The sequence below is a fragment of the Chinchilla lanigera genome, unplaced genomic scaffold (assembly GCF_000276665.1).
Source record: "Chinchilla lanigera isolate Chin_1 unplaced genomic scaffold, ChiLan1.0 scaffold00001, whole genome shotgun sequence".
Classification (NCBI taxonomy): Eukaryota; Metazoa; Chordata; class Mammalia; order Rodentia; family Chinchillidae; genus Chinchilla; species Chinchilla lanigera.
The window spans coordinates 19000381-19024132 of NW_004955402.1; the positions used below are offsets into that span (position 1 = coordinate 19000381).

Sequence of the window (23752 nt, forward strand, 5' to 3'; positions counted from 1 at the left end):
AAAAGATAATGCCAATACAACATACCCAGAACTTATAAGATACATGAAACAGTCCTACAAGAGAAATTTATAAAAAGAAAAAAAAAAAAAAAAGAAAGAGAGAAAGAAAAAGACAGAGAGATGGAGACAGAGAGACAGAAATTTATAGCAGTGAATTTCCACATGAAAAAAAAACAGAGCAAGCTCAAATAAACAACCTAATGTGGAAGTTCAAGTTTTTAGAAAAGGAAGAGCAAGTCAAGCCCAAAGGGAGGACAAGGGAGGAAATGATAAATATCAGAGCACAAATTAATGCAATGGAGACTAAGAAAAAATACAAAGAATCAATGAATTGAAGAGCTGTTTCTTTGTAAGATTAAATAAAACTGTCACACCTTTAACTAACCTTATCAAAAAAGGAAAAAAAAAAAACATTCAAATCTATACACTGAGGAAGGAAAAGGGTAAAATCACAACAGATACTGCAGAAATCCAGAAGATCATCAATACCTACTTTGAGAAACTTGCACTTTAATAGGGTGGAAAACAGAGAAGAAATGTACAAATTCCTAGATACATATAAATTACAAAGGCTGAATCAAGATGATATAAAAATTCTAAAATAAGCAATATCAGTTAACAAAATTGAAGACATAATTAAAAACCTACAAAGAAAGAAAAGCCCAGGCCCTGAGAGGTTCACTGCTGAATTCTACAAGAAATTTAGAGAACATCTGATGCTGTGATTTCTCAAACTCTTTAATGAAATTGAAAAAGAAGCAACATTCCCAAATTCATTCCTAGAAACAAGCATTACCAAAACGATAGAATGACTCAGCCAAAAAAGAAAACTACAGGCCAATCTCTCTACTAAACATAGATGCAAAACTCCTCAATAAGATACTGGCAAACAGAATGCAGCAAACATCGAGAAGATTATACACTATGACTAAGCAGGATTCATCCCAGGAGGTGAGGATGGTTCAACATATGCAAGTTAATAAATACAATATACCATATCAACAGAGCCAAGAACCAAAATATGATCATATCAAGAGATGCAGAAGAAGAGATTGACAAACTTCTACACCCATTCATAAAAACCAATGTACAGCACATTGGAATAGATGGTGTTTAGCTTAATCTGATAGAACCCATCTATGACAAACCAACAGTCAACATTATACCAAACAAAAACTGAAAGCTTTCATTCTAAAATAAGGAACAAGGCAAGGATGTTCACTATCACCACTTCTGTATAATCTAGTATGGAACCATTAGCCAGAGCACTTAGAGAAGGGAAAGAAATAAAACAACAAGGATAGGAAAGGAAGAAGTTAAATTTTCACTATTGGCAGATGACTCTACAAACAAGACCCCAAAAACTCCACCAAAAGACTTCTAGAGTTAATAAACAAATTTAGTAGCACAGCTGGATATAAAGTCAACACTCAAAAATCAATAGTATTCCTGTACACAAATAAGAAACTCACTGAGAGAGAAATTAGGGAAACAACACCTTTCACTATAGCATCCAAAAAATAAAATACTTAGGAATCAATCTAACAAAGGAAGTAAAAGACCTTTACATTGATAATTACAGTACTCTAAAAACAGGTATCAAAGAGGATATCAGCAAATGGAAAAATATCCCCTGTTCTTGGGTAGGAGGAACCAACATAGTGAAAATGGACATACTTCCAAAATTATTATACAGATTTAATGCAATTCCAATCAATATACCAACAGCATATCTCACAGTATTAAAGAAAACAATCCTGGGGCTGGGGATTTAGCTCAGAGGTACAGCACCTGCCTGGCAAGCACAATGTCGTGAGTTCAATTCCCGGTACCGGAAAAAATAAAAAATAAAAAAATAAAGAAAACAATCCTGAAATTCACATGAACTAGAAGTGATTATAGAACAGCAAAAGGTATTCTGGGCAACAAAGGTAAGGCAGGGGGCATCATAATCCCTAACTTGAAATTATAATACAAAGCTACTATGATAAAAACAGCATGCTACTGGCAAAAAAAAAAAAAAAACCAGACCTGAGGATCCATGGAACAGATAAGAAGACGCAGAAACTCCAACCACATTCAGCCACCTTATCTATGACAAAGGAGCTAAACACCTTTACTGGAAGAAAGATAGTCTCTTTAATGAATGGTGTTGGGAAAACTGGCTTTCCACATGCCGAAGATTAAACCTAGGCCCATATCTATCACTGTGTACTTTAACTAAAATAGAAATGGATCAAAGATCTAAATATTAAAACAGAAACACTAAATCTGCTAAAAGACTGAATAGGTAAAACTGTTGAAGACATGGGTGTGGGCAAAGACTTTATGAACAAAAGCCTGATTGCACAGGAAATATCATAAAGAACCAACAACTGGGATCACATCATATTGAAAAGCTTTTGCCCAGCAAAAGAAACTGCCAACAGAATAAAAGGACAGCTCATAGTATGGGAAAAACATTTTGCCAGCTGTTGCTCAGACAAAGGACTAATATCTAGAATACATAAAGAACTCACAAAAATCAGACCCCCTAAATTTAAAGACCTAGTCCAAAAATAGGCACCTCAAATGAATAGACACTTCTCAGACGAAGAAGTAGAAACAGTAAATAAATATATGAAAATAAGTTCAACATCACTAGTCATTCAAGAAATGCAAATCAAAACAACACTGACATGCTGTCTTACTCCAGAAAGAATAGCTATTATCAGGAAATCAACCAAATACTGGTGAGGCTGTGGGGAAAAAGGATCCCTTCTCTGCTGTTGGTGGGAGTGTGGACTGGGTGCAACCACTGTGAAAATCAATGTGCAGATTCCTCAAAAAACTAAAAGGAGAGGTTCCATGTGACCTAGCTATTCCCCTTCTTGGTATACATATTACCAAAAGTTAAAAACATCACAGAACGTGGGTATGCATACCCATGTTTATAGCAGCACAATTTGTAATAGCTAAATCTTGGAAACAGCCTAGATACCCATCAACAAGACGAATGGATAAAGAAAATGTGGTTTTTATATACAGTGGCATACTACTTTGACATAAGCATAAAACTTGAGATTTATTTTAGGTAAATGGATGCACCTTGAGACCATACTTTTAAAAGAAATAAATGAGACACACGTTTAAATATCACAGTGTTTCTCTTGTGTGAGAAACCAAAAGTGTAAATAAGGAGCAAAATGGACGATAGAGATATTAGGAAGCAGTAAGAAAATGTTTAAATGGGAAGAGTGAACAAGCAAGGCAGGGGAGGAAAAGAAGGAAAGGAAGTGAAAAAATAAGAGAATATAATGAAAAAATGGACACAAAGCTTTTGTATGTAAGGAGGAAAAGAAAGGTTGAAGGGAGGAAGGGGGATGGGGAAACAAAGAATCAAGATGTTCTATCATGCACAGGTGCTACAATGACTGTGATCAATATGTATACCACAAGTGTACCAATAGAACTGATTTTTAAAAATGGCAATACTGTACAGAGGGTATAAGAAGTGACAATCCCACTGGGCCCTTTAAAGTAGCACCCACAATCTTCTGGGAGCCACTGCAGGAACATTGCCATGGAGGAACATTAGCATTCTCACATATTAAACTGACTTCCACCATTTCACTATCCTTAAACCCTTACTTCGTATGACGTATTAGACCATCATCAGCTGTGAGTTTAATGGAGTCTGCTTCTAAACATTCTAAGAAGAAAAGAGTAGCTACAGAGTTCTAGTTTTATAAAATTTCTCCTTTAGCTCCATAAGACAGTCATACGATTAAGAATATTCTATAATTAAAAAGTGTTTTTTTATAATTAAAGCTGTTTTCTAGACATAGTTGGAAAAATATTTTAGGAATATTAGGTATAAACAATAGTATAGCTCATTAAGCTGAGAACATTATTATTTTGTGGTTAATTTCTCTTAAATACAATAGGGAAACTGCAAAAGTACAAGCCACTCTTAACTTACGCATTTTGTACCAAACCCATCACCTAAAATATGTGACAGACCTGTTCTGCACAACAAAATAATCTACCACTACACTAAGCAGAAAATGCCTTCATCTTTATCAGGGAGTTACTTGGAGGCAAAGCAAGAGTTTAAAAGACTTGATTTACTGGGATGCTAAGAAGCAAAAGCAAATCAGGATAAAAGAGGAACAGCCTCACCTGTGCCATTGAACGTTGTGTTTTTATTTGTATACAGTCTGATCATATGTCCTATTGTTTTCACATTTTCTCTCAGCATTATACCTCGCGCTTGTACCATAAAGAGATATGTGTTGGCTAGAAAAGAAAAAAGAGAGAATGTCATGACACAGTTAAGTTTTTCTTATTTAATCAAATAAAATTCAGAATTAGTGAAGTACATAATAAACTGGTTCAATTATTATGCTGACAGGGAAAAGAAACGTAAAACCAGTTCCTACTTTAAAAGTCTACAGAAACTAACTAATTTTTAAAACAATAAAAGTGAAAAAAGTAAAACTGCAATATCCACCTATCGAACAGGATGAGCCTAAAATGAACAAACCAAAATATCACAATGAATCCTTTACCCTTAAACGATTTTTCTACTATAAAATGTATGCACTTAGTCACTTCAAAAGATACTTTATCACAAGTACTCAATTTCACAAGGGTAGGGATTCCTTATTTAACAGGAGATATACCACAAATCACCATAATCAAGTATGTTCACAGATCTTATAACTGATCTCGCAAACTCGCAATGTATTGTGGGGCAAGGGTGATCGAGAATCAGAATTTATTTTGGTAATTTCTCTCAAAGTGTTCACTACTTGAACTTTTATACTCCCTTTCCATTGCAAGTCTACCTACCTGGATGGTAAATGTGGGCAACATCAAAAATCAATGTGCATTTTAAGGTTGGCCAATTTAATTCTTTGTGCTACATACTTCAAAAGCACGCTGGTGCTTTCTTCCTGTGAGAGAACCTGGTCCACAAAGACTATCAAAGCCCCTGGGGCTCTGCACCAAGCCTCCGCAGGAGGGCAGGGGACTGAAGTCGGAAGGTTGGGTCTCCAGTCTGCCCTGGCAGTGCATGAATGGGGACAGCTCGCTGGATCCCAGTTTCCCAGTTTTAAAAAGGCAGCATGGCACCGGGTGTTCTCTACAGCCTGCACCACTCGAATCTGTCTCACCACAAAGCCAGAGAATCAGAACTCCACTCATACACGAGGCAGAAGCTCCTTCTCTTGGCAAAGCCAAAATGGCAAAGCTCGGTGCACCACTGTCAATGTGAAGAGCAGCTGCCGCTGAGCACAATAATGACACTGGAAAAGTAAGTGCTGAGTGAAAAACTAAGAACCAAAAACTAACTTTCTGGGCCCTGCTCTACCTCAAGATGGCAGAGAAGGGGCTGGGGATTTAGCTCAGTGACATGCGCCTGCCTGGCAAGCACGAGGTCGTGAGTTCGATTCCTAGTATGGGGTGGGGGGAGACGGCAGACAGACAAGCGAAACATTCATATTTACCACCTCCTTTCCCATTTCTCATGTACATTTGAACTTGCTCAAAGTACATATAAGCACACAGTAAATAGAACAGTACAAAAACAGAAAACTTTTTTTCACCTTCAATAAATAAGAGAAATAAAAAAAAAAACAGGTTTTACCTAAGCTTTACCTCAACCATTTTTAAGACTGTGACCACATGCTTTCTAGAAAGCAATACTACAATTAGACTTAACGTGCTTAGGCTTGCATTTATTACATTGGGTTATCACACCACAAGGTTTATTGCATTTCAGCACTTGAGTGAGCTTTAAAAGGATGAAGAAAAGAGACAAAGAGAAAAAAAGAAAACCAAGATATAGCCAGTCAAAAATGCAGAAAATGTTTGATAAAAGCCAAACTAATATGAACAATTCTACCTAAATCAAAATTTAAAGTTCAACAGAAATAAGGGGAAGAGAGACATCAAGTAGATTACCAATGCCAAATAGCTGACAGTACCTTGGATTTTTTTTATCTAACAATTATATACAAAATTTGTGGATATTTATTCTACACCAGACTATTCAAAGGCCTACCATAGAGTAGAATTGCCAGATTTGAAAAAAAAAAACCAGACTTACAAAAATGATACTAGCCTAAAAAAGGAGAGGTTAGGTAAGACCATATGTATAAAATTCTGTGTCTTAGAAATATAATTTCAAGAAAGTATAAAGCTTAAGGCTATAGGTCACAAAACTATTAAGAAAAGATTACTGATATTACCTGTTAACACCAAAGTGAATTACTTACCCAAATAGTTCATTTACTATTCATTAGATGGATTAAGAAAAAAATGAAAGAAAAGTTATAGACACCAAGCTCTCCCAATGAGAAATCTATTAGTTCATTTAAAATCACTTACAGCTAATTGAGTTACATTCTTTAGGTTAACGATCCTCATGGATTTAATCCCTAAAGATGAAAACTAATTCTGCAATGAAACGGAGTCTAACTACCTCACGACTGTTGGGAGGAAGAAAGTGATATACTGAACTGTTGGAAGAAACAAAAGAACACTTCTGATTTTCCGGTTTCCAAACATCACACCACAGTCAACTAAGTATTTGCTAGAAAGTATTAAAATGTAACATCTTATTAGCAAACTTCAAGAGGAAATCCTTGTCCAAAATGTCTGTTCTGGGGCTGGGGATTTAGCTCAGCGGCAAAAGCGCCTGCCTGGCAAGCGCAAAGTCATGAGTTTGGCTCCCGGTACCAGAGAAAAACCAAAAAAAAAAAAAAAAAAAAATGTCTGTTCTACTTTACTACTTTTTTTTTTTTTTTTTTTTTTTTTTTGCGGTACCGGGGATCAAACTCAGGGCCTTACCAGGCGGGCGCTTATGCCACTGAGCTATATCTCCAGCCCCACTATTCTACTTTATAGGAAACTACTATTCAGAAAACAAGTAGGAAGTTCTTTCTCAGCTTTGACCTTGGGGCTTGAAGCAATTTAGAAATATACTAAAAACACCGCTACTTAATTAAAACCAGGCTGTACGTTCTGTTATTTAGCTCATTTTCTATTTGCATCTTCAGGAGACACAACTATAACTTATTTAGCAGTTGTGCTTTCCAGTGCATGGGGCCTACAACATGGGGGAAGGGGCTCTTCAAACATCAATAGTTCATAAAACTTTCTAGGTGTCTTACAGGTATTTGTTAGGAGATTTAAGAACTTGTCTCATCCTCTATTAAAGAAAATAAGGAAATGTATCTTCTGTAAGACCACCCCCCTTTCAATATCCAGCTGTGGTCACTGCGTACACTGTTGAGTGAGTAGGATGAGAAGATGCCTTTCTGCAAAGACGCAGAAATGTTTCCTGGACTTGGAAGGACTCCAACACAACACTCCTCCCATGCCGGGACCCTTCTAACTGCTATGACACAGGGCCACAATTTCCAGGTGTTTTTACCAGAAGGAAGCAAGAGAGCTACTTCTGAAGGGAGATTATATTGGTTGGGCAACCTGGCATGAACTTACATTAAATGTAAGACTGGAGCTTCCAGAAAGAAGGGCTAGAAATCACAACAGAGGGAAACATTAATATAGAAGTACAAGCTGGAACTAGGGTGGTGAATTACCAGGAAAAATTTAAGGAGATAAGAAGGTAAAGACCCAAGGTACACACAGAGACCACAAATAGGCACAAAGATTAATGATTCCAAGATCAATCAATCTCAGCTTGAACCCAGTGAAGAAGTTAATAGACTTAAGAAGGAGAGGTCAAGTAAGTCTAAATGCTGCAAAGGCCAAGGAGACTGAAAAATAACAGCTTAAAACTTTTAATAAAGCCAGCCATGGTGGCACACCCCTGTAATCCCAGGACTCAGGAGGCTGAGGCAGGAGGATAGCCATGAGTCTGAGGCTAGCCTGCACTACACAGCAAGACCATGTCTCAGAAAACAAAACAAAACAAAATAATAATAATTCTAATACACAACATATACTTTTTTACCAGGCATTCTTAGACATGCTTTACACATACCAATCTATTTAATCCTCCCAAGCGACCCTATAAGGAAGGTACTTCTCTTGGTTACTTCCTTGTCACAGGAAGTAACAATACCTGATACCCACAACTTAGAGGAAAGGTTTATATTGACCCATGGTTTGTAGAGGTTCCAGTCCACAGTTGGCTGGCTCCAAGGCAGGACTGCATGGCAGAGAATTGTTCCTGGGTTGACAGGTTGGAAGAGAGGAAGAGAAGAGAGAGAAAGAGGAAAGAGGGAGAAGGAGGGTAGGAAGGAGAGAGAGGAGAGGAGAGGAGAGGAGAGGAGAGGAGAGGAGAGGAGAGGGCGAGCACATGCCTGAGTCCAAAAGCAAGTGACCAAGTGATGAAGCAAGGAGATAGGCCCTTCCAGACCATGCCCTGACTGACCCACCTCCTCAACCAGGCTTCCCTCCCGACATCACAGGTCACATTTACCTACAAACTCATCAGTGGGCTAATCCACTGATGAGTATCACACCCTCAGGATCCAATCACCTCCCAAATGCCCCTATGAGCACATCAGACTTTGGCAGGATATCCAAGCCAGAAGAATACTAATGTGATTCTCATTTTGTAGATACAGACTAACTACCTTGCCCAATGCCACACAGTTATCAGTAAGTGGAGGAGAAGGCTGGCTCCAGTGAGCTATCAGCACAATCATACCATTTATCCTCCCACTGCAAAAGCCTTCAGGAAACCAGTTTCTTTAGGAAACGAAAGCAAGCAAAAGACTTCAAGAGACAATGACAGCAGGCATGGTGGTGCACACCTGTAATCCCTGCACTCAGAAGGCTGAGGTAGGAGCTCGAGCCCAGCCTGGGTTACAAAGTGAGTTCAAGGCCAGCCTGAACTACATAGTAAAATCCTGTCTTAAAAAGACACGAGAGAGAGAGAGAGAGAGAGAGAGAGAGAGAGAGAGAGAGAGAGAGAGAGAGACAAAATTAAAACATCAAGTTTCAGAAAAAGAAAGTCACAGATAGTGAAGTCCAGAAAAGGTTCTTTGGAAGAGAATGACAGCATGACTACATCCTGAGTGTAAAAGGCCAGAGAAAGTACATAACTTATAGGGCTAAAAGAGTGAGGAGAGGGGAGATTTCCACCAATAGCGTGAATAAGAACAGGCTCTGAGGAGCACAGGTGCAGAGCACACACAGGGAATGACAGCCCAACTCGAGGAGAGTTTGGTAGTAATGGAAAATGAGCAAAACAGGTCCCAGGGTATGGGTAGTTTGTTTATTTTATTTATTTTACTTTTTTTTTTTTTTTTGTCTTCTTGAGACAGGGTCTTACTATGCAGTTCAGGCTGGCCTTGAGCTCACTTGGTAGCTAGTCTCAAACTCGCAATAATCCTCCTGCTTCAGCCTCCCAAGTGCTGGGATTGCCATCCAGTGCGTGCGCCACCATGTCAGCATGGTTTGAAAAACAGAAAGGAAGGTAAAAGAACTAGAGGCCACTGTGAGGATGAGATGGAACATGAAAAGTGAGAAGCAGCTATATGTGGACCTTAAGAAGGCTGTGGTCTGAGGAGGGGCAGGAAGGGCACACCACACCCACAGACATCCAGCACACAGAAGGCCGACGGTGCAGACCAGACTTCCTGCTGGTCAGTATGGAGACATCAGTGGGGGGCAAGGTGAAGTGAGACACACTAAACCAAGTGTGACCTGCTAAAACCTTCCAGGGATGCAGGACACTGAATAGGGCGGTGCCAAGCCATCAGTGGACTGATCCAGCAATCACTCACCCTCAATCCCAGCCCCCCAGCCGTAGCAGGGCACTACAAATCAATCACATGCTCCAGATTCAGCCACCTCCAAAAAGACCCTGTGAACCCATAAGGTTTCGGGAAGTCCTTTAGACATAAAGCATAACACACTCCCATTTTATCAAGCAGGTAGCAAATACAGTGACCACGCACAGTACAGTTCTACTTCAGATTTTAGCTGAGAGCTCAAGGTTTGCTGATGTAGACACTAAAAATCAACAAGAAATTCTTATTAACAGATCCTCTTATCACTTTCACTCTGTAGGTAACAGTTTTAAATTATTCTTGGAGATTGTTGTGTTTGAATACTGAGCATGGTTAAATACAGAATACACTCAAAAAATGTATACACCCGGGAAAAAACTTGGACTAATATTTCAATATTAATTTACTGAGACATCATGAGATTAATACAAGTTACCTCTAGCCTCTGAAATTACAAGAGGTGCTCAAAGTAGTGGCTATTAGCTTCTGGACATTTATTATTAGTATGGTGAATTGCTGAAGTGTGTATACATTTTTTGGGCAGAACTTGTATATTTAAATAAAAACAGATCTTCCCATGGTCTTATATTATTAAAAATGTTGATATCTATTGTCTGTGATTCTCTAAGGAGCCTTTGTTTCCTCTCAAGGAACAAAGATCCTGAAGAGATACAAACTGCCTAAAACAAAAGAAGTGCTTTTTCAACAAACAAATCAGCAGTTCATCCGAGTTTAAAGCCAACTGATAATTCAAGAAGTAGGCTCTGGATGATCTACTAATATGAAAACACTACTTGATGAAAGAGAGCAGTGAGCCCCGCCTCTGTGAACCCCCTATGCTATTTACCTAACACAAAAAATGCATCACTTCCTTATAGCATTAGAGGAACCCTAAGAGAGTTAATGAACCACACTGGGAAAAATTAGAATCAGGAGGAAATGAAGGAATCTCAGAAGGAAAAATGCAGGCAATTAAACAGATTTTAAAATCTAATCAAGAGACTCAATGATATTATAGACTAAAAGATCAAACCATAAAGAAACATGCCTGGAAACATCTTAAAACTGTTGAAAATTAGTGGTTTCAAAGTACATAGGGAGAATGTGAAACAAATCTTTATCCACTTAAGAATTCTACTAAATTGAGAGGAAAAAAAGGAAGAATTAATTGAACTATCTGTTTTACTATGATGCCCAATTTCCTTCCGTAATTAAAACATCTTTTGGATTTCAACTTACTTAGTCACAAAAAGAAAATGACTCTAAAACAAGAGGCAGAGAAGGGGACACTGGGCAAGAAATGAATCTCAAAGATTTCCAGAGGGAGGGACGAGGGGAAAGGGAGGGAAGAAGAATTACAATGCGTCACACAGATGAAGTCACTCCCAATGGTGCATGTAATCATTACACACTGCACACACGTGCTAATAAAAACCAAAAACTATTGTGAAGATTTCTAAATCCAAAGCATATTCTTAAGTCAGTAAACAATGCACCTTGTAATTTTTTACCTTCAGTCTCTTGATTAAAATGACAAAGTCCAATTTCTCTTCCTACAAGTAAAACTGGAAATTGCACTACAACTTGAAGCCATAATTTCTTTTTCTCTTTTAAAAGGCATGTTCTTACTCTGCTGTGAAAGCTAACCCTGAACTCCTGACTGAGGAAATCTTCCTAAGTCTCTTGAGTAGCTGACACTACAGGTGTGCCATCACCATGTGATTAACTTCATTATTAAAAAGACAATATTGGGACTGGGGATTTAGCTCAGCGGCAAAGCGCCTGCCTGGCAAGCGCAAGGTCGTGAGTTCAGTTCCCGGTACCGGAGAAAAACCAAAAAAAAAAAAAAAGACAATATATGTAACATGGTTTCAGAAAAATCACATTGACATTAGCAAGCCCCAATATATAAAAACAAAACAATAGAATATCTCAATAAAGACATATTATAATAACTGTTATGGTTTGTGTCTAAATGTCCCCCCGAAGCTTCATGCAGTCATGGAGTGGGCTTCTAGTTTCTAATGGACCATGATCCAATGCTGGGATTATGGGTATGATGAGCGCCACACCCATCCTGCAGTGGGCAGCCTGCATACAATATAAAGGTAGGAGAAAGGCCTGCTCTTGCTGCTCCCCCTTTTTGTTCTTGCTGTTTTTGCTGTCTTCTGCCACCCTGAAGTGCTGCCCCTGTGCCCTGCCATCCTGCCTTGGAGCCAGCTGATTAGGGACTGAAACCTCCACAAACTGTGAGCTAAATAAACCTTTCCTTCCTATTTTGGGCACTAGGTATTTTGTCTCAGCGAAGAGAGAAAAGTAACCAGGACAGAATTTGGTACTGGAGAAGTGGGGTCATTGCTGTGACTGATCACGTACCTGATCAGTCATTGCTGTACCTGATCACGTGGTTCAAGAGCCTTTGAGAATGGCTTGTGGGAAGAGTTTGGAAAGGTTCGGAGATTTTGCCTGAAAGAGAAGCGCTAGAACGCCTTCGGCTGTTCTGTCTGGGAGATTCTGGTCAGAGCTTAAAAGACCAGAAAGCTGATAGAAATCCTACCAGTGAAGACCAGACTCAGAAGGTTTCTGCTGGGAAGAAGGACTGCATTGGTTGTTGGACTCCAGATGATGTGTGTTATGGTTTGGCAGAAAGTTTGCATTTTGCTCATGTCCAGAGACACTGCCTGAGACTGAGATTAAGGGCAGCAGACTGATTAACCTGGCAGAAGAAATTTCAAAACAGTCAAATGTTGAGGCGGTGGAATGGCTATCGTTGAGGGCTTTTAGCCAGATTTACTTTGCAAATCAAGAGCAAAGAGCCCAGCAGGATGATTTAACACATTGTGAGTTTGGCCAGAAGAGAAGCTGCAAACTGCAAAGACAGAGCTGAGGAGATCCTGACTGCTGAAAAGGAACAGGAGAGTAGAAAAGATGGCCTGAGGGCATCACAAGTAGCAGCAAGTCTACAACCTCAAAACTGCAAAGGTGAAAGACTTTACATTGAGAAGAAAGCTGCAGAGTGCCATTTTCCAGAACGGCATTAGCCAAACTATGTTCCAGAATGGAGGCGGAAGCTGTACCAGGTTCCAAAATGGTGGCAGCATGGAGAATTTGTTCCTTAGAATCAGATTCAGAGTGCTGAGCGATCCAGGCATTTAACCCCTTCAGCCAAGAGAGAAGAAAGCCTGGCTACTGCTCCAGCTGGCAGCAGAACTTGGCATCATCCATGTGGCACTGGTTTTAGGCATATGCAGAATGCAAGAGTTCTGAGGTTAAGAGGGCCTCCACCTAGATTTCAGAAGGCCTCAGAGGCCAAGCAGTGTGGCCCTGAGAGGGCAGTGTGTGAAGCTGTAAGCAGGAAGCGAAAGGTGCAGTGGAGACCGCAGAAGTTTGGAAAAGCCAGGTATATGGATTGTCTGAGGAAAGCTGCAAGGAGGGAGCAAAACGGGCCCAAAAGAGAGGCCACAGGAGGTACAACCATCAGAAGTGCCACAGAGGTGGAGCCACACGGAGCTCACAATTTGCCACAGATTCCCTCAGATGTTGAATGTAGAACTATAAGACTTAATATTTTCCCCGGTGGATTTTGGACTTGTTTTGATCCTCTTCCTTTGACTCCCCCTGTTTGTACCTTTTGGAATGGTAATGTTTATCTTGTGCCACTGAATGTTGGAAGTGTTTAACTTTTCATTTGTACAGGGGCCTGCAACTAAGAGTTTGCCTTAGATCTTGGAGGAGACTTGGGACTTGGACTTTGGCAACTCTTAGAGATGGACTAAAATGCCTTTTGCATAAAGGGATGTATGTCAATCTTTGGGGATCCAGGGGTGAAATATCACGGTTTGTGTCTAGATGTCCCCTCAAAGCCTCATGCAGTCATGGAGTGGGCTTCTAGTTTTTGACTGATCTGTGGTATAATGCTGGAATTATGGGTATGATGAGTGCTACACCCACCCTGGGCAGGCAGCATGCACACAATATAAGGCAGGGAAGGAGGCTTACTCTTGCTGCTCCCCTTTTATTTCTTGCTATTTATGCTGTCTTCTGCCACCTTGAAGTGTTGCCCCTGTGCCATGCCACCCTGCCTTGGAGCCAGCTGATTATGGACTGGAACCTCCACAAACTGTGAGCTAAATAAACCTTTCCTTCCTTAATTTTGGGCACTGGATATTTTGCCTCAGCAAGGAGAGAAAGTAACCAAGATAATAACAAACCTCATATTGCTACTTAAAGATATTACTATACACAGAATATTTTTAAAGGACTTCCAGCAAAATGTGAGAAAATGTTATTTTGAAATTACCCCCATTTAGTAACCTAAAATGCTATATAGTGCTTTAAGAGGTTTTATTACTCTTGTTAAGTGAATTACAATGTATTTTTCTAATAATTAAGCACACTAACACCTTCAGGATCAACCTATGACCCAATCCACTAGTCACCACAGACTCATAAAAAAAAAAAAAAAAAAACACACAATGTGGTTGTCTTAAGCAATGTATCTGTCTATTTCCTTTCTGCATGAAAACTGTACCATTCTAGAGAGCCACTCTGTCTTAAAACAAGTTAATCTGGTTTTTAAAATGAAGGTTAGTTCTATGAAAGACCACATCATATTAGATGATCAATTTAGAAAAGTAAAATGAGCACTTCTTCCCACCCTCCATCATTTGAAGTGCTTGTCAGAAACAGAGTTCCCAAGCTACCGAATTACCTAGGGTACGTATTAAAAATGACTCAGAATCACAATTACAATCACCAGTGATATTCCTGGGTTATAAGCTTATTAAAGCAGCTCATCTTAAGTAAGATTTAAGCACATTCATACTTGAAAACCAATGCTGACAGTAATTTTCAAAACTAGTAGCATTTGTAACAACCAAACCAAGAGAATCTTCCATATTTTATATTAGTTAAACATAAATAATCCCTTTTACATAGCTTTCTAATGTATATATAGTTCATTCAGACATAAGAAATCTATGTTCATCTTTAATTAACATATAGCATGATTTGATGAAGTTAAAACCTTTAAGAACTTAAGCAATCAACCTTAAAAAACAAAGGTGAAACAAAAAACTGTATATTTTATACCCTGAAGGAAAGAAAAGGTTAGCTACAAATTTCAGACTTAAAATTACTACTATATCCCCTCCTAAACATTTTGCAGTGCCACACAACCAAAAATATTACTGACATAAACACCCTGTAAGCTAACTCTCCTATTTCAACTGAGTAGGGTTTTTGCTGCAGCTTAAAAACTGCTGAAGTCTGCTATGACCATTTCTATCTACAGGAGCCTGGCCATTAAACACAGAAAATCAAACTGGCCCAATATAAGATGTATAGCATATGCGCTAGAGAATTAAAAAAAATAGGGACGCCACCTAAAATTCTCCAGTTGAGTCCTAGATCTAAGGCTTGAACAGTGAGGAATGATCAGAGAAAACACTTCCAATTTCCAAAGGCATGTCAGTGGCATTATGTGTATCCTCAGAAGACCTACTTTCAACCTTCAATCGACCTCCTCTGCAATTTGAATCACAGTATTACTTGCACACTGTATTCTTTGTTAGTATCCTAACAAAAGAGAAATGGAAAGAAAGGGCATTTTAAATCTAGTACTAAACAAAGTCCTCCAGGAACTAAAAATCATCAGCGAGGCAAGGAAGAAAGGAGAAAAAAGAACAAAGAAACCAGGGCAGGATGCTCTGCTTACAGGGGCAACCTGCAGGTTCAGGCCGTGGTGACAAACACAGACTGAGGAACTCAAGCTCCAGAAGAATCACTCAGCAGCACCTCAACCTCCACACCTACCTCCGGACAAACATCAAAGGCAGGCTTGAAAGGGAAAAGGAGGGGGGCAGGTGGAGGAGCAGGTCTGCCCCTTACCTGGCAGAGCTGGGGTGTTGCCTGGCCAACAGCACAGACCCAGAGATTAGGGATTGTTAGGGTCCTGGGCTGTCTCCCCTAGGAAGCCTCACTCCTTGCTGAGCTAGTGCCCACACCTGGGATCCCAGCACTCTGGAGGCTGAAGCAGGAGGATCACTGTGAATCTGAGGCCAGCCTGAACTATACAGCAAGAGCCTGTCTCAAAAGGAAGGGGCACTCTCATGCTCTGCTCCGCTCTCGCTGCTTTTGATGTTTTCCACCTACATGAAGTGCTGCCCCTCTGCCATGTGTCACCCTGCCTTGGAGCCAGCCGATTATGGGCCGAAACCTCCACGGACTGCGAGCTAAATAATCCTCCCCTTTAAAAAAAAAACAAAGGAAGGAAGGAAGGAAAAGGGGGTAAGCATGGAGGGAAGGGAAGAAGGAAGAAGGTGAACAGAGAGGGAGGGAAGGGAAGAGGAAGGGGGTGAGGGAGGGAGGGAAGGGAAGAGGCAGGGGGTGAGGGAGGGAGGGAAGGGAAAGAGGGGGGAATGAGGGAGAGGAAGAGGGAGGGAATGGGGGAGGGAAAGAGAGAGGGAAAAAGGGAGGGAACGGGGGAGGGGAAGAGGGAGGAAAAGGGGGAGGGGATGAGGGAGGGATGGGGGGGCAGGCCAGCCCTCTCCAACCTAACAAGTAGTCATCTATCCTCACTTGGAAATGCGTAGAAAGGGCACTTCTAATGCCACTTGTTACATTGAGTTCAGGTCAGTTAGAACATTTGTGTGTTTTCTGTATTTCTTTATAATTAGCCTGAAATCTGCTTCACTGTCATTACCCTCACTGCTGAGACTATTCAAAAAAAGTTCTGTCTCTCTTCTATATACAGTAGTAGCTCTCCAAACTGATGAAAAGAGAGCTCGTATTTCTCCTGCATCTTCAATTTTCCAGGACAAAAAAAATGATCAGGCATAAGAGTGTCAGATGTCCAACCGTACACACTTTAGCTTCTCCCGTGACTTATCTCAGCCCCTCCAACAGCACTGCTGTGTGAGACTGGGCAAGCAACAATCCCTGGGAGCTTGTCTTTCCTGCTCTGTTCACACAAGGGCTAGCCTCACCAGCTGTGGCACGCCAGTAGTGGCCAAAGCACTGGCTACCTTTGGAGTTTTGTTTCCGGGGCTTCTGTGCCAACAACTTTGGCACGAGACACACTAGTGCCTTTGTCTCCCAGGGGCTTGTGGCCCTGGGCCCCTGCACAGAAGGGCAAATGCTGGGGCTGCGGTTAGAGGACAGCAGCCCGAACATGGAGCCTGGAAGTACCCCTGCACTGAGAAGCCTTGTCGTCTACCCTGTGACAAACGGGCTTGTGACAGACTGGAATGCGTTAAGACCGTCAGAAGCGGGGTGTGCGGGTAAGACGGGGGAAGTATGCTCAAAGAAGCAGGCTTGAATGGGTAGGAAATCAGCCACCACACATAATAATGCCTCAAAAGGAAGGTGCATTTTCTCCTCAACAAAATTCCAGACAGTGTTTGGGATATCCATCACATCACACCTAGGATTAGAAGTTTCTCTTTTATACATATCCACATGCATGTATACTTCTATCTTTAATAAGCACTAAAAGGTAGAAATGATAAACACTGCCATAGAGTAAACATATCACTACTTTTCCTGCTACAACATTTATTATATCTCAACTATATTTATAAAAGGCTAAGGCGGAGAATGTCATTTACCACCGCCAGATTTCAACAAATCAATAAATTACCTAATTTCCCACAAGGCCACAGGACGTAGATTAACTTGCGCCAACCCTGCAGGGCTCAAGAACGGCCATCGACTGTGGGAGGTCACTCAGAAGGCCTGGCCTGCCCTGGAGTGTGGACCTGACCTACGGACTCGCTCCTGACCTAGCAGGGAGGGAAAAGGGTGGCAGAAGTTCCCGGGATAATCCCAAACTACATTGGGCCTCCTCCACATTCTGATTTAACCTTTGATTCCTTGTTTAAGAGGAACTAACAGTGAGTCACTTCCATCTGCAGGAGTGAGGTTCCTACTCCCGCGTGTTGAGGAGAAATAGGTAGATGTCATTCCTCTAAGACTCAGAGATGGGGAACTTTCTGGAGTTCGCCATAGGTGCACATATGCCATAGGTTCACCAGCACTGACCTAAGTGCAAAAGGTCCTTAAACCTCTCTCTCCGGGACACCAAGCCCTTGTTTCCATCTGCCTCCTGACTGGCAAGTTCTTCCTGGATATTCCGCAGATGCTTCAACTCAAATCCTCTAAAACCAAAACTGCTCCCGCAAAAAACGTGACTTTCCACACTCCCACCTGGCTGGTTACATTGGAATCTGAGCATCATCTACCTTTCCTTCAATCCCACTACTCACATCCTGACTCCACCCAAATGCAACTGTTCACTTTAAACCAGAGCTCACCTTCTATTGCTTGAGTTACTGACCCCTGTCACTGGTTCTGCCCTCTATACCCACCTGTTATGTTAGGGTTGCTCAAAAACAAAAACAGAACAAAACAAAAAACTCCACCATTTCTCTTTTCAAAACTTCAGCTACTCACAGGACAAAAAATAGCATGGGACTCAAGGCCAGCGAGAGAGGTCCACTGTTACAGTTTGTGTCTAGATGGCCCCCAAAGCCTCGTGCAGTCATAGAGTTTTTTTGGAGATGGCTGAATCTACAGTGTGTGACTGAATGGTGGTGCAACACTGGGATAAAGAGTAGGTGGTTGCTGGATCAGTCCATGGATTGGATTGGCACTGCCCTCACCCCAGCTGCCTGGATAGAGTATAAAAGAGGCAGAAAGACACTGTTAAGATTTGATGGTTACTTTTGCTGTCCTCTGCCAAGCCACCCTGCCTTGGAGCCAGGTGACTATGGACTGAAAGCTCCACCAACTGTGAATTAAATAAACCTTTCCTCCTTTAACTTTGGGTGTTGGGTATTTTTCTCAGCAAAGAGAGAAAAGTAACTAAAACACCCAGAGAATAAAGATAACCAGTACCACAGCCCAAACACAAGAACCCGAAGCAAAGCATTACATAGATCAAAACACTTGGTGAGGAAAAACTACAAGGACCTTTGAAACGAAAGCAAACTAAAATAGCTCAGAAAGAGTAGAGGCAGGCTCTTCCAGCCTGAAGGTTAAAGGACTATCACAAGAAAGCCAGAGGACAAATAGCTACATTCTGAGGTAACTCAGAGAAAATCTCAATGAAAACGTCAGCGGGAACCTAACTAAGCCACCTCCCCCAGCATCCACGTGCTGGTACACACCGGTACCGCCCACACCCTAAGCACCATCAGCACCAGCTCCGAGCTTCCCTTGGAGACCAAAATAACCAAGGCCTTGGTCAGGTAAGTCCTCAAAGGACAGGAAGGAACCCAGAGCAAAGTGGCCCAGCTGGACTTCACCCCTATCAAAGAACAAAGCAGGCTGTCAGTGTGTCTGGCAAGGTCAGGAACTCTGTGGGTCAAATGAACTGTGAAATCCCCTCCCAGGGAAGTTATGCAATCTCCCCAAGACACGGGAGATTTCTTAATCATAGACGGTTTAGGTAAGGCTTGGGAGCCCTGGAAAGCTTACCCAATGTGGCCTCTCTGCCACCACACATCCTAAGACAGAAGCAAGGTACTTCCACATTCTAGAAACTTCATTCTTGCTGTTCCCTCTGACCAGAATCCCTTGGCTCAACTGAGAAAACTCCCAACTGCTGCCCACTGCAACTGGCATCCCTCACTCCACATGCTTTCCAAGCGTTTGCGGCAGCTCTTTCATGGGGCTCAGCCCAAGGATGACTGTGTTAGTGATCTCATCTTCCACGCCTCGGTGTCCAGCCACCCTGGCTGCTCCAGTCCTATCTGTTAAATGAATCTGTAAGTCAGCTCACCTTCTCCTTTGATGTGAGGGCAGAAAAGGACTGCGTTTTGTTAGAAGCTATCCTAGTCTCAATTCAGCCAAGTCAAAACCAGGGAAGGAAACTGCACTCCCTCTGCAATCATGCACAAAGACACACACAGAATGAGAAACAACCCACACCTCTGCTGGGTAGTCTGGGACATCTATGGACTTCTATTGACATCTATGCACATCTATGGACTTCTAAATGAGGCAGCCAGAGGGAGCGTGCCTGCCGTCCAGGCTCCCTCGGTGCTGAGGTTCAGACGTAAGGACTACCCCTGATTTCCTGCATGAATCAGAAATCTCAAGGGGAAATGATATATTATTCATATAAACCAAGCTTGTGTCCCATGGAACTCACCATAGACTATTACTCCAAAAGCCCAGGAAACGCTAAACAGTATAAGAAACTGGAAACTGAACAAATATCACTGTCTACAACTGTGTGGTGTATCTGCTCGGAAGGGAGAGAAGAATCCAAAGGAAGGAGACCAAGAAAGGGAAAGTAAAACGATGGAGTGCCTGCCTGAAGACAGGACAAACCCAGATGTTTGCACCTGAATGCCCAGAGACGTAACTGACATCCACCAAACAGGCTGATGTGCTAGGAGTAGTAAGCACTTCTTTACGGAAGAGCCTTGAAATAAATAATATTTAAAATCAATAAAAAGTATTTCCACACAACATACACTTTAGTCACAAGAAAATGTTGCCTGGAGATACAGGTCTGGATGAAATATAAAGTATTTTAAGAAGACTCTCCACATCTAATGAAAACTGTAAGAAATTCATGATGAAATGTGAAGTAGACAGAAAACATTTCTGCGGCATACCAGAGGCCCGCAGCCGTATTAAGGAAAAGCACTTGCACAATGGGTTGTTGCAATGGGAACTGACTAGCCACATTTGTCATGGGACAACATTTTTACCTGAAAGAACAACTGACACATTATGCTGAGATTAGCCTGTGCCTCTCAAAAATGAAGAAAGTGAGCCTGACTCGTCAAGAAAAACTAGCAAAATTTGATGCCAATGAAAAAATTCAAGCTTTCTAGCAAAAATGTGAATTTTGGAAAACTACTTCCCAATAATTAAAGATACACACAGAAGATAAATAAGAAGGCAGCTTCTTTCTTTTCTTCTTTTTGCTAAGTGGCACAAGGTTTTGTAAATAAATTTGGTTTAACAAATTCACAGCATTTACACACACGTTTGTTTAAGCTATATTTCTTTCTTTTTTTTTTTTTTTTTTTTTTGGTCTTTTTCAGACAGAGCCTCACTATGTAGTTCAGGCTTTCTTTGAGCTCACTTTGTAGCCCAGGATGGTCTCGAATTTTCAACAATCCTCCTGCCTCAGCCTCCCAAGTGGTGGGATTACAGACATGTGCCACCATGCCCAACTAAACTATATTTCTTACTGGCTTTCATTTCTTTTTCAATTAAAAATTATAAAACTCTCAAAAACACAGTAGTGCTGGGCATGGTGGTGCACACCTGTAATCCCAGCACTCGGGAGGCTGAGGCAGGAGCATCATTGCAAGTTCGAGACCAGCCTGGGCTACAAAGTGAGCTCAAGGCCAGCCTGAACTGCACATGGAGGCCCTGTCTCAAAAAAATAAATAAATAAATAAATAAATAAAACACAGTAGCTAAAACCGTTATCAATTTAATTGTGTGAAAGAAAGTTGCCACAATTTTTATTACATTACCCACTGATTATTCTATGGCAAACATTAAACATTCAAATAAAAATGTGTTGGTATTTCACAACAATTTAATTTTAAGACTCTAGAGATCACATTTTAATTTTTTTTTTTTATGTTGAGACAGGGTCTCAAAATGTTACCCACGCTGAGCTTGAACTTGAGATCTTCCTGACTCAGCCTCCTAGAGTATAAGGATTAAATACAGTGTCAAAATTCTACCTACATTTATATTCTGACTGCTTAAACAAGTTTATTTAATGTACACTGGAGTTAGAAAGTGAAATTTCTTCTCAAGGAACTTTAAAATAAGGAAAGTTTCTGAAAAATCATTGAAATGATTTTTGGGTCCAAAAAAGATCTGAAAAATCACTGTAAGAGAAAACAGACAACATTAATACACCACTACCCCACAAAATAGGATGACTGTCACAGTAAAACCTGGAATTCTGATTTCCTTTGGTTAAGTTTTTCAGTGACATAACTTCAACACATTACTCAAAATACGAAGAAAGAAAATTGTTGTATAAATACAAAAAAACCTTCTCCAAAATCTTCCAAAGTTAAATGGCTGGTCGAATAACATCTACCGAAGACATTCAACTTTTCAAAAGTTAAATGAGAAAGCAAAATTGCTACAGAATGAGAAGTTAAATTATAGGATTTCCAAAAAGGTCCCATTTTCCTCTTTAATTTAAGAAAAGCCTTTGCTGAATAAGTTGGATAATACTGCATCAAACCCACAGCATGACAGAAAAGGTAGAGAAATATACATGACATCTATTAAACTAGACGTTTAATAGGATTAATACAGATTTGTCTTAACAGAAGATACGTGAAACATATTCAGGACCAAATTTGAAGTAATCCTACACAACTTATATTTCAGCCATAAAATTTAGTCTCGGATGTAACTCAGGTTAATATATAAAGCACTGTCATTAATATCTCAGGCTTCAAGAAGGTGTTCTGTTGTCGTCTGCCTAAAGAGAAAACTTCATTAAAGAAAAACAATGGTAAAATATTCACACTTCTTCAAACTTTACCCTAAAACGTCTACACACATCAAGGTGTCAGCAAGTCCCACCTTCTTAAGCATCATTCCCTGAGTGTCTATTTCTTATCTGAATCTAAAAACTTAATAATGAAAAAGCCACTCATTTTTTTTTGAGTCCGGATGAAGTCTACTGCTTCCTTCTTCTTTGCAGTTTACCCCAAGACAATTCATTGCATCGAAAGCAATGGCCCGTTACGAATTCCATTTCAAAATTCGGCAAGTGTTTTCCCTCTGTAAGAGGCATCAAGCAACACTCGGGGGAAAATGGCACTGGCCCAAAACACTACTAAAGTCCAACGAAACATGACCAGAGATGCACACAGCGTCACGAAGCCGTTTAACCTTAGATACACAATAACCAGGAAAGGTCACATGTTTTAAAATTGTGATGTTTTGGAATATCCACATGAAATTCTGATTTTTCGTTCATCACTAACACAATGCCATGGCACAGCACTTCTCAGCAATAGGAGGACTGAGGAACTTGGACATTTAATAAAAAAGCCCATTCAAGTAGATTAAACAATGGTGTATCTGGGACCAAAGACCAAAAATGCCAGACAGAACGTTACAATTTTAAACTACAAATCGCCTCACCTAGTTATTTTAATTGCTACCTTACCTTAGAAGGCACCTTAACAGGTAGCAGAGACAATCTACCCTTGAAAAGCAGACTAAATACCAGAACCCTGCTCTGATAGGACGATTCAGCCAGCCCCTAAAATTTCCTGAAGTATGGCACAATTGTTCACTGACCCCGTTCTGAAAAAGTGACCTAGAACACTAGACTGCGTACACCCTCGGGCTCAATCACACGCCCTGCTGCCGGCTTTTCCATATTTCTACAAGCAGCTATTATACCTGAAGGTGTTTGAATAAAACTGCAATTAGCCAGCGAGCTTAAGCTTAGACACTTATATTAAATGGACAAGGCTGTCATGAATACTTTAAAAAGCGATCAGTGCACCCCAGGCCATCACACCTGATTTTGCTGCACAGCCGTGCACGGACTGCAATCCTCTAAGTTATGCCAGCGCACCTTACCGACGCTCACCCGCAAAGCCATGCCCCTGAGCAGGGGATCTGAATGCACAGTTCGCACCGACTGCGCCCTGCGGCCCCGGGGGACGGGGTGCCGTCCCCTGCCAGCGCTCCTCCCGGGCGGGCGTGGGGGGAGGCTGCGTCTCGGTACTCACCGATGCCCGGAGCCACGTAGATGAAGTAGAGACAGGACGAGGAGAGCGAGAAGAAGAAGATGAAGGCGAGGAGGGAGCGATTGGAGACCCGCATCATCCGCCGGAGCACAGACATCGTCCTCTCCCCGGCCAGCAGCTCGGGCTGCGCTCTCAGGCCCCAAACTTGCAAGGTGCCGGGGACCTCGAGGACGCAGCAGCGCCCGCGCGGGGAGGCGCGGGGAGCGGGAAGTGGGGGCGAGGGGCGGGCCGGGG

At 41.3% G+C, this 23752-nt stretch overlaps 1 protein-coding gene across 5 annotated transcripts in view; it reads right to left on the reverse strand.

Annotated features, from left to right (window-relative positions):
• Positions 1-23752, reverse strand: part of B4galt6 (UDP-Gal:betaGlcNAc beta 1,4- galactosyltransferase, polypeptide 6) — a gene marked incomplete at its 5' end in the record, with an annotated part of 79120 nt that extends 55368 nt beyond the window's left edge. For 3 of the 5 annotated variants that reach the window (XM_013507247.1, XM_013507213.1, XM_013507170.1), the window contains 1 exon segment: positions 23501-23752. In XM_013507247.1, coding sequence (XP_013362701.1) covers positions 23501-23615 — 115 coding nt within the window. 5 annotated transcript variants of the gene reach the window in all.